Source organism: Lithobates pipiens, unplaced genomic scaffold (assembly GCF_037356315.1).
Source record: "Lithobates pipiens isolate NorthernLeopardFrog02 unplaced genomic scaffold, aLitPip1_a1.2 Scaffold_13, whole genome shotgun sequence".
Classification (NCBI taxonomy): Eukaryota; Metazoa; Chordata; class Amphibia; order Anura; family Ranidae; genus Lithobates; species Lithobates pipiens.
Genome location: NW_027507718.1, coordinates 177,830,486 through 177,849,872, shown reverse-complemented (window position 1 = coordinate 177,849,872; position 19,387 = coordinate 177,830,486). Strand labels below are relative to the sequence as shown.

Here is a 19,387-nt window from a genome sequence, read left to right as displayed (position 1 = left end):
TCTGTGCTTTATTACTAGTTTTATTGTTTTACTAATGATCAGTCAACTTTTCAACTACAAGAAGAGATGCAGGGCATTAACGGAAGCAAACCAGATCATCTCATGGACAAATTCACTGTCCAGTGTTCTCTGTTTCACATCCCAGGAGTGGACAAACTGGAAAGGGGATTACCTCAGCTGCCTTGATCATTAACCGCTAGCAGACCAGCAGCCGCAGTTGTACTGCGGCAGCATGGCTCGGCTGTGCAAATTGCGGATCTGTTACATCGGTAACATAAATGGCCACCAGGGGACCCTTGCGCACCGCTGAAGGCACGTGCCCCCCCCCCCCCCCGCTCGCTGCCCGAGCCGATGCGAGTGCCTCTATCACCGCCAGGCTCACCGCCAGGCTCACTCGATCGATCGGGGGCACACGGAGAACCGGGAGCTGTGTGTGTAAACAGTTTCCGGTTCTCTGAGCAGTGAACTGACAGATCGACTGTTCATACAGAGTATGAACAGTGATCTGTTAGTTTCCCTGAACAGTCCCATCCCCCTTCAGTTAGAACACTCCCTAGCACACATATTAACCCCTTCACTGCCCCCTAGTGTTAACCCCTTCACTGCCAGTGAAATTTTTACAGTAATCAATGCAATTGTAATTGCACTGATCACTGTATTAATGCGAATGGTCCCAAAAATGTGTTAAAATTGTCCGACGTATCCGCCATAATGTCGCAGTCACGATAAAAATCGCTGATCGCCGCCATTACTAGTAAAAAAAAAATGCCATAAAGCTATCCCCTATTTTGTAGATGCTATAACTTTTGCGCAAACAACAACAATCAATATACGCTTAGAGGAATGTGTAGAGGAATACATATCGGCCTAAACTGAGGGGGAAAAAAATTTTTTTTTGGGGATATTTATTATAGCAAAAAGTTAAAAATAATGCTTTTTTTCCAGAATTGTCACTTTTTTTTTTTTTTTTTGTTTATTGCTCAAAAAATAAAAACCGCAGAGGTTTTGTTTGGGAGCCACTTCACACGACCACACAATTGTCTGTTAAAGCGACGCAGTGCCGAATCGCAAAAAGTGGTCTGGTCTTTGGCCAGCCAAATGGTCCGGGGCTTAAGTGGTTAATAGGCTCTTCAGTCTGACATGCCAAATACAAGGGGTTCTTTATGTGGACATCCTAGCCTCCAGATTCAAAAACAAACTACCTCTGTTGCCAGAACCAGGGATCCTCTAGCTCTAGCCCCTAATGCTTTAAAAATCTCCTGGTCTCATTTCAGGCTAACAGACACTTCCTTCCAGTGTGAATTCTGCCGCCTCTGCTTCAGAAAATAGAGCAAGAGGAGAACAGCGATTCTAATTACACCAAACTGACCCAGAAGAACTGGTACTTGGGCTTGGAGCAGACAACCCCTGACTTCTTCCCAACATTCCAGATCTGCTATCTCAAGGCTCTCTATTCAATACTGCTTCTCAGCCTCTGGCTGTAAATGCATGGCTGTTGAGACTCAGGTCTTAAACGATAGAGGGATTTCTTAGTCTGTGATTCCGTACTAAAAGCATTACAGGAAGACCTATTATTGTGCCTGGAAATCTTTTTTTAGTCTTTAAACACAGGCACATAAATCTCAGAGATTACTTGAAGATGGGTCTTCTGACTCTTATTATTTGGGCCTGTTGGCAGAGTTATGTTTGCTTAACTGGTGCCCACCCTTCTTATTCATGGGGATACCCCACATTGTATTTACACTCGGCCTATGTCCTTTGGTTAAAATAAGAGAAGTTTTGACTTTCCTGTAAAATCTATACCTTGGAGTATAGTACATGACACAGGCCACCCTCCCTTCTGTTCCTTGGTTTACTGTGCATTGCTTGCTACAAAAAAGTGGGGTAGGGTTATAGGGGATATGTCCTGAGTCCTTGTCCTCTAAAGCTTTGCCAGGGTCCAGTAATGTGAAGGTACAAGACAATTATATAACCTATGGTGTATGCGTATTCTGTCCTGTGCTGTACTCCAAGATATTGACTTTACAGGCAACCCAAAATTCCTTTATACATATACTTAAATGTTATAGGGAAGATGTTTCTAATGCTTAACGTGTTCACATTAGAGAATAATGGTACTTCTATCCCTGTTGTGGTAGTTCCTCTAGACATTGCCACTTTAAATGTGTGTTGGTTAACATACTGTAGCTGTATGTTCTCAGAACACACTTTCTGTAGCAACTTTATGTAGTTTAACTGCCATGTTTTCATGCAAATTAACGTTATGATTGTTCACATCATGAACCATTTTATACGAATGAAATTTGCCACAATTCCTTAATCATATCTAAAAAATTTCCCCTTTCTGATTATTAGTTGACTTTACACCGGAAGAAGAAGCTGAATTACTAGACGTCAAGATGAAGTGTCTGAACAACCTGGCTGCTTCCCAGCTTAAACTTGATCACTTTGAGGCTGCATTAAAGTCTTGTAATATGGTCTTGGAGCAACAACCTGAAAATATCAAGGCTTTGTTTAGAAAGGGAAAGGTAACAAAAAGTGAGATTAATTTGCAACTGTCTGCTTTAGTCTGTAACTTGTTTTGGTTAGACAGTGCCTAATTTCTAATGTCTTCATGCAAGGCCTTTAATGAACATATCGGAATGCAGATAGTCTGCGTCTGGATCCATGCATCGGATCCACAGGGACATGTACTCAGGAGTGTGCATTGAGGCTCATGCAGGTCCAGGCAGCCAGCCACCCATCACTAATTTCATCAGGCTGTCTGAATGCCCCTGCATTGAACAACTGTACATCCTGGGCAGCTGAAGATAGCCTTTTGCACGGGCACCGTGGCACCCATGTGAATAAGACCTACAAAGGAGGGCTTAGGCTAAATGTTCCCTAAACACCTTAACAGCCCCTATTAAAACCTGATGCAGCTTTATAACCATGGTGTAATACTACTACTGAAGCTATAATTATGTTTTCAGTATGCCCATGACTGGTTTGGTTCTCTTCCAAGTACTAAATGTACGTAGTTTAAATACGCCGTAAACTCCTGCAATTAAGTTGCTTTGAATACTGCATGATGAGATTGTGCTGACTCATTAAGTAGCAGTGCAAAACTGATAATCTGATGTTTGCCAGAATATAGAAACATTTAACCACTACAGCCCCGGACCAGAGGTCTTTTTCCAATATTGCACCCTAACGAAATTTGCGTCATTTTCTTCCCACAAATAGAGCTTTCTTTTGATGGTATTTGATTGCCTCTGCGATTTTTATTTTTTGCGATATAAATGGAAAAAGAGCGAAAATTTTGAAAAAAAAAGATATTTTCTTCTTTTTCTTATAAGAAAAATCGAATAAACTAAATTTTAGTCATATATTGAGGGCAAAATTTATTCAGCCACATGTCTTTAGTAAAAAAAATGTCAATAAGCGTATATTTTTTGGTTTGCACAAAAGTTATAGCGTCTACAAACTAGAGTACATTTTCTGGAATTTACACAGCTTTTAATTTGACTGCCTATCTCATTTCTTGAGGTGCTAAAATGGCAGGGCAGTACAAACCCCCCCCCCCAAATGACCCCATTTTGGAAAGTAGACACCCCAAGGAAATTGCTGATGGGTATGTTGAGCCCATTGAATATTTATTTTTTTTGTCCTAAGGGATTGAATAATGACAAAAAAAAAAAAATTTTACAAAAAGTTGTCACTAAATGATGTATTGCTCACACATGCCATGGTTATATGTGGAATTGCACCCCAAAATATATTCTGCTACTTCTCCTGAGTATGGGGATACCACATGTGTGGGACTTTTTGGGAGTCTAGTCGCGCACGGCACCCCGAAAACCAATCCCCACCTTCAGGATTTTTAAGGGTGTAAATTTTTGATTTCACTCCTCACTACCTTTCACAGTTTCGAAGGCCATAAAATGCCAAAATAGCACAAAACCCCCCAAAATGACCCCATTTTGGAAAGTAGACACCCCAAGCTATTTACTGAGAGGCATGTTGAGTCCATGGAATATTTAATATTTTGCCACAAGTTGCGGGAATATTACAAACTTTTTTTTTTTTGCACAAAGTTGTCACTAAATGATATATTGCTCACACATGCTATGGGCATAAGTCAAATTACACCCCAAAATAAATTCTGCTGCTTCTCCCGAGTACGGGGATACCACATGTGGGGGACTTTTTGGGAGCCTAGCCATGTACGGGACCCCGAAAACCAAGCACTGCCTTCCGGATTTAAATATAAAATGCTACCAAAAAAACTGTTAGCGATCGCAGGGATCAGGCCTGACTCTGCGATCGCTGCAGTTATGTGTTTAGTGTTTTGTAAGTGACAGTGATCGATCGATACTGCACTTGGGTGGGCTGGGCAGAGGGGCAAAACGCAGGTGCCAGCAGGTATCTGGGCTGATCCCGCTAACAATGCGTTTTTTTGGAACCCTGAACTGCTGGGGACGCTAGTATAGATCTGATCAGATATTGATCTGTTCAGATTCTATACCACTACAGGAGGTTTATGCTTTGCGTGTGGGTGTTAGCGGTACTGGCACTAACCTAGCGCTGCCTGGGGCGATGCAGACCCTGACCCTAAAACCTAATTGATATCACCCGCCGGGTGATCAGGGGGTTAAACCTTTATTGGGTAATAAATGGTGGGTGCCCTGATGCTATAAAAAGCAAACTAACCAGAGTCGCCCGTAACACTTATACGGTGATCAGTGGTGAAAGGGTTAACTAGGGGCAATCAGGGGGTTTTATTAGGTAGTATATGGGGGTCCCTGGCGCTATATAAAAACCTGATGGGGAACCTAAATAACTAACTGGCTAACCAGCGTCACCAGTGACACTTATACTGTGATCGCTGGTGAAAGGGTTAACTAGGGGCAATCAGGGGGTTAAAACCATTATTGGGTAGTATAAGGGGGGACCTAACGCTATAAAAACCTGGCGGTGAACCTAAAAAAATAACTAGCTACCTAGCGACAGTAGCGACACTGATGCAGCGATCAGAAAAATGATCGCTTAGTGACACTGGCAAAAGGGGGTGAAAGGGTTAACTCTAGGGGCAATCAGGGGGTTAAATCTTTATTGGGGGTGATAGGGGGCTACCCTGGACCTAACACTAACTGCCCTGACAGTTTTAACTGTTACAACTGACACTGAATGCATTGATCAGTAAAGAAATGATCAATGCAATCAGTGACACTGTGACTGGGGGGGGGGGGGGGATCGGGGGGGGGGGGTTTGTGTGCCTGTGTGTACCTACATGTCAGTGTAGTGTTGGTGCACACTTACTTTTAGTCTTCTCCTCTCCGTCCGGTCAAAAAGACCGCCCCGAGGAGAATGACATCACTTCCTCCTTCCTGTGTAAACAATACACAGTGGGAGGAAGTTCGTCATTGGCCAGGAGCGATCCAGAGGGGGTGGCCAGAAACCAACGGCCATCCCCTCATCACGGATCGCTTCTGCAGCGAACCTGACCGCCGTATCCAGCGGGAGGGGGTCCGATCGGACCCCCCACCCGCTGGAAGGCAGGCACGTACATGTACGTGCTTGTGCCTGCCTGTGCCATTGTAATGACGTACATTGGCAATACGGCGGTCCTTAAGTGGTTAATAAAGCCATCACTGTTGAGAGCACAAAAGCACTGTATCTACCTGAGTTGAATCCCAAAATACCTGCTCCTGGAAAAAGTATACACAGAGGGTAATGAAGAGGAAACAGGAGAGGAGTCAGTGGAAGATTTCTCACCCCCAGCCTCCTATACATATCATTCACGTAAAATGCTTCCTAATATTAATATGCTCTCTTCTGCTTTGTGCAAAAGCCTCTGCATTGTTTGGCTTTATACTGTCTCATGTCCCTTAGCATAATTAAGAGTCCTGCTAAATCTAAAAAGACATTCCCTAAATGTATTCTCACTGGACAATAGACGCTTGATAGGAGATATGATGGCAGTATACAAATATCTGAACGATGATCCCAGTGTAAGTGGGAAACTATTCAGTCCCAGGGAGTGTAAGAGGGCATGGTGCCACACAATGAGACTAAGAAAATCGGTTTAACTTTAAGCTGTGTAGGGTTTTTTTTCACTGTCAGGGCAGTAAGGATGTGGAGTTGGCAGGAAGTATGGATTGTTTTAAAAGATTTTTGAATGTGCATCTTAGCGAAAACAATATATGGGGATATGGGAAATAATTTTACACATGCGCACACACACGTTGCACTGGATGGACTATTGTCTGTCTTCTACCTTGCCAACTATGTATCAGGAGGAAATATCCTTCGCAGCAGAAGGTTCCAGAATCCCCTACCTCAGAACGAGAACTTCAATGCTCCTTCCAAGTTTCCGCTGCAAAGCTTAAAGCAGAGCTCCACCCAAAAGGGGAGGCTCCGTTTATTTGATGCCCACACCTCCAATGCCACATTTGGGGGGAACGGTTACCTTGTTTTGACAGGTACCCGCTCCCACTTAGTCATGGCGAACTCATCCGGATGTTCAGCTCCCCTCCTTCCCTTGCCACCAGGCCAGTCACAAAGTGCAGCATGCTTTGCACAGTAGGGAGCTGGCTGTTAAGCCGCAAGGCTTCACTGATGGTTTCCCTTACCCGAGACAGCAACGGCAGCATCCGAGAGCCAAATAAAAGATCAGCTCAGTTGAAGACACTGCTGGATTCGTGCACAGGTACGTGTCCTAATATTAAATGTCAGCAGCTACAGTATTTGTAGCTGCTGACTTTAAATCTTTTCTGTAGCTCCTCTTTAAATTCAGCCTATCCTTTCAGTGCAAGTTTAAAGCCTTCATCACAATTAACCTATTGAGAATCGCCCAACGTACGTGTACTGTGGCGGGGGGGGGCCATTAAGCGCAAAATCATGTACCTGTACTTGATTCTCGAGGATGGCTCTGAGATGCTCGCTGCAGGAGCCCAGCTCCCACAGTGATTGGACACATCAGGAGACAATCGGCGAGTCTGGAAACCTTGGCGGCTGACGGCCACCTGCGATAACTCACTGGCGAGACAGAACGACAGTAATGACATGTAAACATGGCAGACCATTGTTCTGTCAGACAGGAAGAGAGACATCTGTGATTCTTGCTAAGCAGTAACACAGATGTCTCTTTCTTGAGTGCACCCATCCCCCACACAGTAAGAAAACACACATAGGGAACACAGTTAACCTTTTGATTGCTCCTGATGTTAACCCCTTCCCTGCCAGTGTCGTTTATTTAGTGGCAGTACACTTTTTAGCACTGATCACTTTATTGATGTCACTGGTCCCTAAAAAGTGTCATTAATTGTCAGATTTGTCCGCCGCAATTTTGCAGTCCCGCTAAAAATTGCTGATCGCTGCCATTACCAGTAAAAACATTTCTCATTCTTTCATTGACACACAGCCTTCTTTATTCGGGGTTATATCGCCCCCTACAGGACTAGGACACTAGGCATAAAAAAAACTTCCCTTCGCCCATGGTCAGTCCAAGGTGATATACACCCCCCTCTCTGCTATAGGCCTTCAGTGTTTTTCTGCCTAGTCGGGAGTCAGGATCTAGTTCCCTGTTGAGATCTCTTGCCCTGGCATTTTTTTTTTACTAGTTTGCAGATCGCACTGGAAAAATCCAGTAAAAAACAATCAACTGCCGGGCTGGGCGAAGGGCTCGACATTTTATTCAGTGGTCACCCCAGTCGGACCAGAGAGCATGCACAGACTACAGCTACGTGCTAGGTCAGCCGCGACACTGGACGGGGGCTGGCCCTGCGAGTTAAATGTCTTGCGAGGTTGCATTCGACTGGATCTCGGGTCAAGTCACAGCGTCCCTCATGGCCGACAATCCCCCACTTCGGTGGTGAGGAGGTTCTGTCTGGAGCGGTGCCGGCTTGGTCCTGGTGTTGTGTGTAAATGTCCTCCTCTCCCTTTAGGGGGTTTTTGTGGTGGATGCAGGCCCCTCCCTGGGTCGATGCACCCTCTCTTCATGGCCCTGGAGGGTTCTCCTGTATCTGTGGTAGTCTCATGTACTGGCTCTAGTATTGGCGTTGCTGACGCAGCGCGGGATCGCGACCGTGGATTACCTAGACAATCTCCTCCTGAGAGCTTCTTCCACCTCAGAATTAGAGGAGGATGTAGCGATCACCATGCAGACCCTGCAAGAATTTGGGCTGTTGAACCTAAAGAGGTCGGTGGTTGTACTGGGGTTACTATTGGACTCCAGGGAAGCAAGGGTTTTTCTCCCCTCAGACAAATTGCTGACTTTCAGATCTGCGGTCAATCTACTGATGAACCGCAAGTGGTCGTCGCTCCTCTTTTGCATGCGAGTACTGGGACTCATGGTGGCCTCCTTCGAGGCAGTACCTTATGCCCAGTTCCACACCAGAGTCCTGTAGAAGGAGATATTGACAAAATGGGACAAATCTCCGTCATTCCTGGATCGGCAGATCCAGGTGAGCCGACCAGTCAGGGACTCCCTGATCTGGTGGTTGAGGTCCCCGGTGACTCAGGGCCTCTGGTCGAGGGAGGAATCCAAGTTGCCGATCAATCTGCTCAAATTGACAGCGATCAGGCTGTGCCTCCACACTTGGTCGATGAGTCTTCAAGAGCTTCCGATCAGGATTCAGTCAGACAACGCCACGGCTGTGGTGTACATAAATCACCAAGGGGGAACAAGAAGCTCAGCTGCTGCTTGGGAGGTCGCTCACATACTTCGGTGGGCAGAGCGACACGTTCCGGTGTCCTATCATATACTGTCCCCCATCAGATAGTGTCCGCTGTGTACTGCGCATGCACAGTACACAGCACACACAGATTCTGAAAATACCCGAAGATGAACGGTGCCTGCGCCGTGAGTCCAGGTTCTAGCCCCACCATCCAAGTGGACACAGAGTATATAAAAGAGCCGAGCCCGCGAGGGGCCCTCTAATTTTCCCAGCCCTATGTCTACTTGGATGCTGGGGCTACCACCTCCACTCACGGCGCAGGCGCTGTTCATCTTCTGAGATTTTCCAAAGCTACTTCTTCTCCGTACTGCGCATGTGCAGTATGGGGCGGACACTATTTGATGGCAGGACACTATCTGCCAGAACACCGACCCTGTCAGCCATTTACATCCCGGGGGTGGAAAATTGGCAGGCGGACTATCTGAGTCGTCAGATGCTGGACCCAGGAGAATGGGCATAGCATCCGGAGATATTCAAGCTGCTGCGCCTGAAATGAGGCACACCAGATATAGATCTATTGGCATCCCGTCTCAATCGGAAGGTGCCGAGATTCGTGCCCAGGACAAGAGATCTGTGGGCAGACGCGCTGGGGGCTCCGTGGGATCAGTACCAGCTGATCTACGCCTTTCCTCCACTGAAACTGTTGCCACGTCTGCTTCGCAGAGTGGAAGCCGAGGGGATCCCATTAATCCTGGTTGCCCCAGATTGGCCTCAGCGGCCCTGGTATTCAGACCTGGTGCATCTGGTGGCAGACGCTCCCTGGCGACTGCCACTGAGAAAGGACCTCCTATCTCAAGGTCCAATCTTTCACCCTGCTTTACCATTGCTGGCTTTAACGGCATGGCTATTGAGAGCCAGGTGCTGAGGAACCGGGGTCTGTCAGACTCGGTGATTCCACCTTGGTCGTCTGTCCATACGTGTACCAAGTTTTATAAGGTAGACGTCAGTGCATCGGCTGATGCCTGCTTTGGCCACAACGTTTTGCAGGCGGCCGTGTAGTTGCAATTGAGTTTTTTCCTGTTTTTTCGTTAAAAACGCAGTACTGGTTGTTAATGCACTGTTGCATTACTTCCGCAAGAAGGTTGCGGTGCTGGGGATCTCTCCTGTTGAGAATGCCCGGTTATGGCTGTGTTTTTTTCCCCATACACTACTGTTTTGTTGTGGGTTTAGTTTCACTAGTTCCCATTTGCCATAGTGGATGAAGTTTTAATGCTGTTTTTTCCCACCCCTCGTTTGGCACTGCTTGGGGACGTCCCATTTAGTTACAGAGAGGAGCTGTGTCGGTGAATATAAGAGAAAATAGGATTTTTGTACTTGCCGTAAAATCCTTTTCTCTGCAATTCACCGACCGAAACAGCATTCACCCCTCCTTTTCTCTACGTTACACTGCTTGTTGACGTACTGAATCTGCTGGGAGTATTGGGGAGGGTTGCTAGCACAGGGTCCGCCCCGCTGGGGCGGGACTAAAAGTTCTGTGTATTGTTTAACAATTTTGCCTAGTTCTCCTAATGGCAGGCTAAACAACCCATTTAGTTAGAGAGGAGCTGTGGCGGTCGGTGAATTACAGAGAAAAGGATTTTACGGTGAGTGCAAAAATTGTCCAATCTGCATCTGTCTCCGGACCACTCGTTAGCCCTCCAGGGTTGCTCAAGGGGTGTTTGTCCCAGTTTCAGTGTCTGAGCGGTTCCAGGGCTTGTATTCAAACCTATTTACGATCCCCAAAAAAAGGGTAAGGTACGTCCTATTCTGGACCTCAAGGCTCTGAACCGTTATGTGCGTGTGCGGAAGTTCAGAATGGAGTCCATTCCCTCTGTGGTGGCATCTCTTCATCAGGAGTACTTTCTTGCTTCTTGCCTCCATTGACATCAAGGATGCCTACCTGCACATTCAGACTGCAGCGGTTCCTCCGCTTTGCTGTGGGAGAGACGCATTATCAGTTTGTGGCATTACCCTTTGGTCTCGTCTCCGCTCCTCACTAAAGTGTTGGCCCCGGTCCTGGTGCTGATGCGTCAGCGAGGAATTGCTGTTCTGGGCTACCTGGACGACCACCTGCTGCGCGCAGAGTCACCAGCGTCCCTGAGGAGCGACGTGGGGATCACTGTTCAGACTCTGGCAGATTTTGGGTGGCTGATAAATTACCAAAAGTCTGCATTGATTCCAATTCGGAAATTGGTGTATCTGGGTATGACTCTGGATTCTACTCGAGCCAGAGTGATCCTTCCGCAGGACAAATTCCAGAAATTACAGGCGACAGTCTGCTGCTGTCCAGCAGGTGGGTCCCCCTGCGGACTTGCATGCGGGTACTGGGCCTGATGGTGTCTACGTTCGAGGCGGTCATGTTTGCTCAGTTCCATGCAAGACCCCTGCAAAGGGAGATATTGTTAACCACTTAAGCCCCGGACCAATTGTCAGCCTGAAAGACCAGAGGTCTTTTTACAATTTTGCACTGCTTTAACTGGTAACTGCGCGGTCATGCACCCAAATGTACCCAAACGAAATTTGCGTCCTTTTCTTCCCACAAATAGAGCTTTCTTTTGATGGTATTTTATTGCCTCTGCGATTTATTTATTTATTTATTTATTTATTTTTACGCTATAAATGGAAAAAGACTGAAAATTTTGAAAAAAAAACGGAAAATTTATGTCAAATACTTACCGTAATTTTCCTTTCCTGATGGACTCCATGGCAGCCTACGTGTGGGTTTAGTCCCGCCTCCATTACCCTATAGGACGACACTCCCATAAATCTTTGCTCCCTGCCACAGGCCGTGTTCGGTAACTATCCTACTCCAGCCATTTGGGAGGGAACTCCTGCTGCCATGGAGTCCATCAGGAAAGGAAAATTACGGTAAGTATTTGACATAAATTTTCCGTTTTCCTGACAGACTCCATGGCAGCCTACGTGTGGGAAATAACTCGCCAAGACACACCCGGGTGGGCAAAAATGCTGATTAACAAAGATTTATTTGACACCGTCAACTGACAAAACTTTAACACCAAAATCAACTGAGGATAAAGCCGCTGGCTCAACACAATAATGAGACATAAAGGTGTGAATGGAAGACCACGAGGCTGCCCTGCATATCACGTCAGGGGCCACATGGCGAAAAGCCGCCCACGAGGTTGAAAGACTTCTGGTTGAATGTGCCGTCACCGCCTGAGGAGGAGCCAAGCCCTTATCTCTGTATGCCCACTGGATTGCTTGAACTATCCATGCAGCGATTGCCCTGACTGATGCTCTAGTGCCCTTGTTCTTACCGCAGAACAGAACGAACAGGAAGTCCGACTGCCGGAACGGAGCTGTAGCTTCCAAGTAGAGCTTTAAAGGGCTTCCAACGTCAAGAGGATGAATATCTAAGGAATCCGAGGATCTGAATAGGGGTAGAGAGATTTCTTGATTATTATGAAAGACTGAAGTGACTTTAGGGTTTGACCCTAACATTGGAACTAAGACCACTCTATCCGGAAAAAAGGTTAGAAAAGGCTCCTTGGCTCCCAGAGCTTGAATTTCCGAAACTCGTTTCGCTGAGGTGACCGCCACCAGGAACACGGTTTTCAAGGTAAGTTCTCGGATGGAGAGATCCGTACTGAGCAGAGAAAAGAAGTCCAGGACTAGAGGAAGATCCCATTTGGGGAATCTGGGTTTCCTTTGGGGTCTCAATCTTACTGCTCCCTTGAAAAACTGCTGAATGAGGGCGTGGCTGGCCCACTGAACCCCTGTAAAAGCGGAAATAGCTGAAACTTGAACCCGAAGGGAGCTAACTGATAAAGGCAAGTCCAAGCCAGATTGCAGGAACCCCAACACATCTTGAACCGTGGGTGAAACATAGGAACTGGTTTTGGAGGACACAAAATAAACAAACTTGGCCCAGATTCGTTCATACACCTTATTAGTGCTCCTTCTCCTTGCACTTAGGAGAGTGGGAATGGCTTCCTTAGGACACCCTAGAGCTTCCAGCCTTCCCCTCTCAAGAACCAGACCTTCAACCGGAGCTGAGCCGGACATGGATGGAGAACCGACCCCTGGGAGAGAAGGTCCCGTCTGGACGGAAGAGGAACCGGGTCCCGAAAGCTGAGGAGAGATAGGAGAGGGAACCAGGGCCTGTTGGGCCAATACGGAATTATTGCCAATACTTCCACTCCTTCCCATCTGAGTCTCTTCAGGAATTGGAAGATGATTGGCGTTGGGGGAAAAGCATATGCCTTGTGAAAACGCCACTGCTCTGTTAGGGCATCTATCCCGAAGGCCTGCGGATCCTTGAACCTCGAATAGAACTTTGTTAGCTTCTTGTTGAAACGAGAGGCAAAAAGGTCCACTTCTGGAGACATCCCCAGGGATAGAACCCACTGAAACACCTCTTCGTGAAGGGTCCACTCGTTGTTGTCCAAGTGGACTCGTGAAAGAAAGTCCGCCTGGACATTGAGAACTCCGGGTACATAGGCTGCTGTTAGGTTGGACAGGTTCCTCTGAGCCCAATGCATTATTGGCTCCACTTCCTTCAGCAAAGACCGACTTCTGGTGCCCCCTTGCTTCCTCACGTATGCGACCGCAGACGTATTGTCCAGCCTGAGGACTACGGATGCACCCACTATCAGATGTGGAAACGCCAACAGCGCTAGGAAGGCTGCTCGTAGTTCCAACACATTCGACACTATTCCCCGAGAGGGAAAGTCCCAAACGCCCTGGGCCACTTCCGAAAGACAATGTGCCCCCCAGCCTTTGTTGCTGGCATCTGATGTTACTGAGATCCATTTGATTGGTAGAAGAGAGTGACAATTCAGTAGATTCTCCCGACGAAGCCACCAAAGGAGGGAACCTCTCATGGTCTGAGTAACTACGATGGACTGAGCCTTTTCTCCCGACCATTGATGGAGAAACCCCACCTGAAAGGGGCGCATCCTCCATTGTGCCCACTTCACCATGGGTATAGTAGACACCATGGTGCCTATGATCTTTAGGCAGTGAAGAGCACTGAGACGAGAAGAGGAGAGGGCTAGGTGGATCCTGTCTCGGATTACTGCAATTTTCTCCTCGGGCAGAGAGATGGTACCTCTTGCTGTGTTGAACAGAGCACCGAGGAACACGAGAGACTGCGTAGGAACCAACTGGCTCTTCTCTAAATTCAGGAGCCAACCGAATTCTTCGAGGGTTGCGATGACTTGATCCCTGTGGCTCAAGAGACAATCCTTGTCCTGAGCGAGAAGAAGCAGGTCGTCTAGATAATGATGAATCCGGATCTTTCTGATTCTCAACAAGGCTACGACTGCCAGAAGGACTTTCGAGAAAGTGCGAGGAGAGGTTGACAGACCGAAAGGAAGGCAAGTAAACTGAAAATGGAACTGGCCAATGGAAAAACGGAGAAACTGTTGGAACTCTGCAGCCACTGGGACGTGAAAATAGGCGTCTTTGAGGTCTATTGAGACAAGCCAGTCCCCTGGCTGCACTGACTGTTGGATCGTGGACAGCGTTTCCATTTTGAACTTCTCCTTTTTTATGTAGTGATTTAGACGCGTTAGGTCTATTACGGGTCTCCAAGTGCCGTTCTTCTTCTGGACCAGGAAGAGAGGTGAATACATTCCCCTGCCGCGCTGGACATCTGGAACAGGAATAGCGGCGCCTTGATCCAACAAAGATTTTGTGTAAGCTAGAAGAATTTGCCTTTTTTCTTCTGACTTTGGAATGGATGTGGGAACAAACTTGAGTTTGGGTACACTGCTGAATGTCCACGTGTGTCCGGAAGAGACCGTCTTGACGGTCCAAAAATCCTGGATCAAGGCCGCCCAAACGTGTCGAAAGTGGAACAAACGTGCTCCTACCCGAACCGCCTGGACGGGCTTGATCTCAAAAGGACTTAGTCGGCTCCTTCTCCCCCATTGAACTGCCTTTCGCAGACTTCTTGAGAGATGTCTGTCTGGACCTCCAAGATCTAGAAAATTCACGTCCAGGCCTGTAAGTGCGCGCCTCCCTAGCACGATCATGAGCCTGCTTCCTAGGGAACGATCTTCTTTGACCCTGCAGGCGTCTATCCTGAGGAAGGAACCCCGACTTACCTCCAGTGGCTCGAGTTATGGCACTATCCAGTTTATTGCCAAAAAGGGAAGAACCATCAAAAGGAATACGGCACCAAACCTGCTTAGAAGCGGGATCGGCTACCCAAGGACGGAGCCAAAGGGCACGCTTGGCAGTTACAGAGGAGAGCATAACTCGAGCCACCAGACGGATAATGTCGATCGAGGCCTCTCCCAGGAAAGCTGAGGCTAGTCTCAATTCCTGAATGGGAGAACTCCTGGCCAGATCTTCGGAAACATTTCTGAGTGAATCATCAACATTATTGGACCAAACTTCCATTGCTCTAGACAGAGCCGCTACAGGCCATCCCGGCCGTAAGGTAGATCCGCTTTAGGTCAGAATCAATTCTTCTATCCAAAGCGTCCTTAAAAGAGACTGTGTCTTCCAGGGGAAGGGTAACATGTCTGCCCAAACACATTATAGCTGCGTCCACTAGAGGAGGAGACTCCAAATTCTTAACTTCTTCTTCCTTGAAGGGATAAAGTCTCTGGATTTTAGAAAGAAGAGAATTCTTTTTCTCTACCTTGCTCCACTCATCTGAAATCACTTCTCCCAGTTCCGAGAGGAAGGGGAAACGAATACGTTCTTTCTTCAATTGTTTGAAAAATTTTCTTTGTTTTGCCGGGGCCACTACCGGCTCTTCCCAGCTCAGTGTTTCCTTAATGGCTTTGACCAAAGGAGGGAGCAGGGCAAAGTCAAAACCTGAACCAGACTCTTCCTCTTCAGACTCACTCTCTGAAAGGACAGCAGATGGATGGCTAGGCAGCGAGGAATCCCAAGTGTCCTGGGCCTGAGCATCCCTCCCTGGAGACCTTGGAGACTCTATGGGAGACAACTGGGGGGCTTCAAACTTCTTAAGACTGTCCTTAACCAATCTTTCCACCATAGACTTTAGCTGTTGGTCAGAGTCACTCCTTTCACCCGTCGCTTTGATATAACAGGCGTCACAAAGGGACTTGTCAGCAGGAACCTGCGTCTTGCACCCCCAGCATACACCTTCAGCTACGTGACTTGGGTGAGCTGATGAAGGGCGGGAAGATTCCCGACTACGGAGACTGGTTCTCGCAGGAGAATCATGTCGTCTGGACCTGGAAGAGGAATGCCGGCGGTGGGACTTAGACGAGTCACTTCCTCGGTGAGAACTTCGCCGTTGAGTAGACCTAGAAGGGCTGTAGAACAAACCAGCAGCGTTAGTGGAACATTCCCTAATGTTCCACTGCTTCCCCCCCCCCCCCCCGGTAGGTAACCCCAAAAGAAGTACCTTCTCCGAGAGGGCTGGCCACTAGCAAGCGGTGAGGCATCTCCAGGATCCATAGGGCTGGAGAAAGAAACAGCCTAATTTAAAACACAGAAAAACAGCTAAGGAGGCAGAGGAAAAACTGATCCCAAAAGACACACACCTTAACACTGCAGAAACAGAGTTCAGGAATGATGTTGCAGGCTTAGAAACATCCCAGGCATACTATCAGCTGTTTTCTGTTTTTAAATTCGCCGCCGAAGTGACGTCATGATTTTCGTCACTAAAACGCTAGTGCGCATGCGCGAAGCCCGCATCGCGCATGCGCGAACCAAGCCTCGTCTTCGCCCCGGTCTCGCGCATGCGCAGAACGACCGAGCGGCGAAACCAGGAAGTAACTGGGCGGCTGGAACGCACGGAAACCAGCCGCCCGAACAGCCAGATACACCGCACGGCGCTGTATGGGGGAAACGAAGGGACACTGCAAACCTGCAAAGAAAAGATACAACAAACAAATACAGGCTGCCATGGAAAGAGAACGGCTCACCACTCCAGAAGACGGACACCAGCCGAGGTAGGTCCCCACACACGCCGGACTTCAAGAGGAGGAGGAGGGGGGGAACGTTGGGGGCGAACAGTCACCTGCTAGTAGCAAGGTTTCATGACTCAAACGCGGTTTCACCTGTCAGTGACTAGGCATACACCTCTTCAGCGCCTCTTCCACATGCCCCTTTTCCATACTCCGCTAGTAGCTAGAGCTTATCGGAAATCTGCGACTTCCAAGTCGCACGGCCGGTCCGTAACGTAGAAAAAGTAAGTCTTCAGGGTAAAAAGACACATATTAGGTCCTATGGAGGAGGACAAAAAAAGAACACGGCCTGTGGCAGGGAGCAAAGATTTATGGGAGTGTCGTCCTATAGGGTAATGGAGGCGGGACTAAACCCACACGTAGGCTGCCATGGAGTCTGTCAGGAAAAGATATTTTCTGCTTTTTGTTATAAGAAAAATCTAATTCAATTTTAGTCATACATTTAGGCCAAAATGTATTCAGCCACATGTCTTTAGTAAAAAAAGATGTCAATAAGCATATATTTATTGGTTTGAACAAAAGTTATAGCGTCTACAAATTAGAGTACATTTTCTGGAATTTACACAGCTTTTAATTTATGACTGCCTATCTCATTTCTTGAGGTGCTAAAATAGCAGGGCAGTACAACCCCCCCCCCCCCCCCCAAATTACCCCATTTTGGAAAGTAGACACTCCAAGGAAATTGCATGTTGAGCGCATTGAATTTTTATTTTTTTTGTCCCAAGTGATTGAATGACAAAAAAAAAGTTTACAAAAAGTTGTCAATAAATGATATATTGCTCACACATGCCATAGTTATAAGTGGAATTGCACCCCGAAATATATTCTGCTGCTTCTCCTGAGTACGGGGATGCCACATGTGTGGGACTTTTTGGGAGTCTAGCCGCGTACGGGACCCCCCGAAAACCAATCGCTGCCTTCAGGATTTCTAAGGGTGCAAATTTTTTATTTCACTCCTCCCTATCAGTTTCCAATGCCATAAAATGCCATAACACAAAACCTCCCCAAATGACCCCATTTTGTTAAGTAGTCACTCCAAGCTATTTGCTGAGAGGCATGTTGAGTCCATGAAATATTTTATATTTTGCCACAAGTTGCGGGAATATTACAAACACTTTTTTTTTTTTTTTTTTGCACAAAGTTGTCACTAAATGATATATTGCTCACACATGCTATGGGCATATGTGAAACTATACCCCAAAATACATTCTGCTGCTTCTCCTGAGTACAGGGATATGACATGTGGGGGACTTTTTGGGAGCCTAGCTGCGTACGGGACCCGGAAAACCAAGCACCGCCTTCAGGATTTAAATATAAAACGCTAACAAAAAAAACTGTTGGCGATCGCAGGGATCAGGCCTGACTCTGCGAACGCTGCAGTTATGTGTATAGTGTTTTGTAAGTGACAGTGATCGATCGATACTGCACTTGGGTGGGCTGGGCGGAGGGGCAAAACGCAGGTGCTAGCAGGTATCTTGGCTGATCCCACTAATAATGCATTTTTTTGGAACCCTAAACTGCTGGGGACGCTAGTATAGATCTGATCAGATATTGATCTGTTCAGATACTATACCACTACAGGAGGTGTATGCTTTGCGCGTGGGTGTTAGCGGTACTGGCACTAACCTAGCGCTGCCTGGGGCGACGCAGACCCTATCTGACCCTAAAACCTAATCGATATCACCCGCTGGGTGATCAGGGGGTTAAACCTTTATTGGGTAATAAATGGTGGGTGCCCTGATGCTATAAAAAGCAAACTAACCAGCGTCACCCATAACACTTATACGGTGATCACTGGTGAAAGGGTTAACTAGGGGAAATCAGGGGCTTAAAACCTTTATTAGGTAGTATATGGGGGTCCCTGACGCTATATAAAAACCTGACAGGGAACCTAAATAACTAACTGGCTAACCAGCATCACCAGTGACACTTATACAGTGATCACTGGTGAAAGGGTTAACTCTAGGGGCAATCAGGGGGTTAAAAACTTTATTAGGTTGTATATGGGGTACCTAACGCTATAAAAACCTGGCGGTGAACCTAAAAATTAACTAGCTACCTAGCGGCACCAATGACACTAATGCAGCGATCAGAAAAATGATCGCTTGGTGACACTGGCAAAAGGGGGTGAAAGGATTACTTGGAGGGCAATCAGGGGGTTAAACCTTTATTGGGGGGGTAGGGGTCTACCCTGGACCTAACACTAACTGCCCTGACAGTTTTTACAGTTACAACTGACACTAAATGCAGTGATCAGTAAATAAATGATCACTGCAATCAGTGACACTGTGACTGGGGGGGGGGGTGTGATGGGGGGGGGGTTATCAGGGGGTGACTGGGGGTTAAAGTGTGCCTATGTGTACCTACATGTCAATGTAGTGTTGGTGCACTTACTAGGATGTCTTCTCTTCTCTCCTCTCCGTCCGGTCAAAAAGACCACCCAGAGGAGAGTGACGTCACTTCCTCCTGCCTATGTTTACACTACACAGGCAGGGGAAGCTTCTCCTTCGCCAGGAGTAATCGAGAGAGAACCAACGGCCATCCCCTCATCCTGGATCGCTCCCGATCGGACCCCCCACCCGCTGGAAGGCAGGCACGTACGGGTACGTGCTTGTGCCTGTCCGTGCCATTGTGCCGACTTATTTTTACATGCGGCAGTCCTAAAGTGGTTAAAATGGGACAAATGTTCCGAGTCTCTAGACAGTCAGATTCAGCTCCCTGGTCTGGTGGCTTTCTTCCCCGGCTTTTCGGCAGGGAAAAGACATTCTCCCG

At 47.3% G+C, this 19,387-nt stretch overlaps 1 protein-coding gene across 1 annotated transcript in view; it reads left to right on the top strand.

The window, feature by feature from the left end:
• Positions 1-19,387, top strand: part of FKBP8 (FKBP prolyl isomerase 8) — a 301,240-nt gene that overhangs the window by 222,361 nt on the left and 59,492 nt on the right. Inside the window, exon 6 of the mRNA XM_077475920.1 lies at positions 2,356-2,528. Coding sequence (XP_077332046.1) covers positions 2,356-2,528 — 173 coding nt within the window. The remainder of the gene's footprint in view (positions 1-2,355; positions 2,529-19,387) is intronic.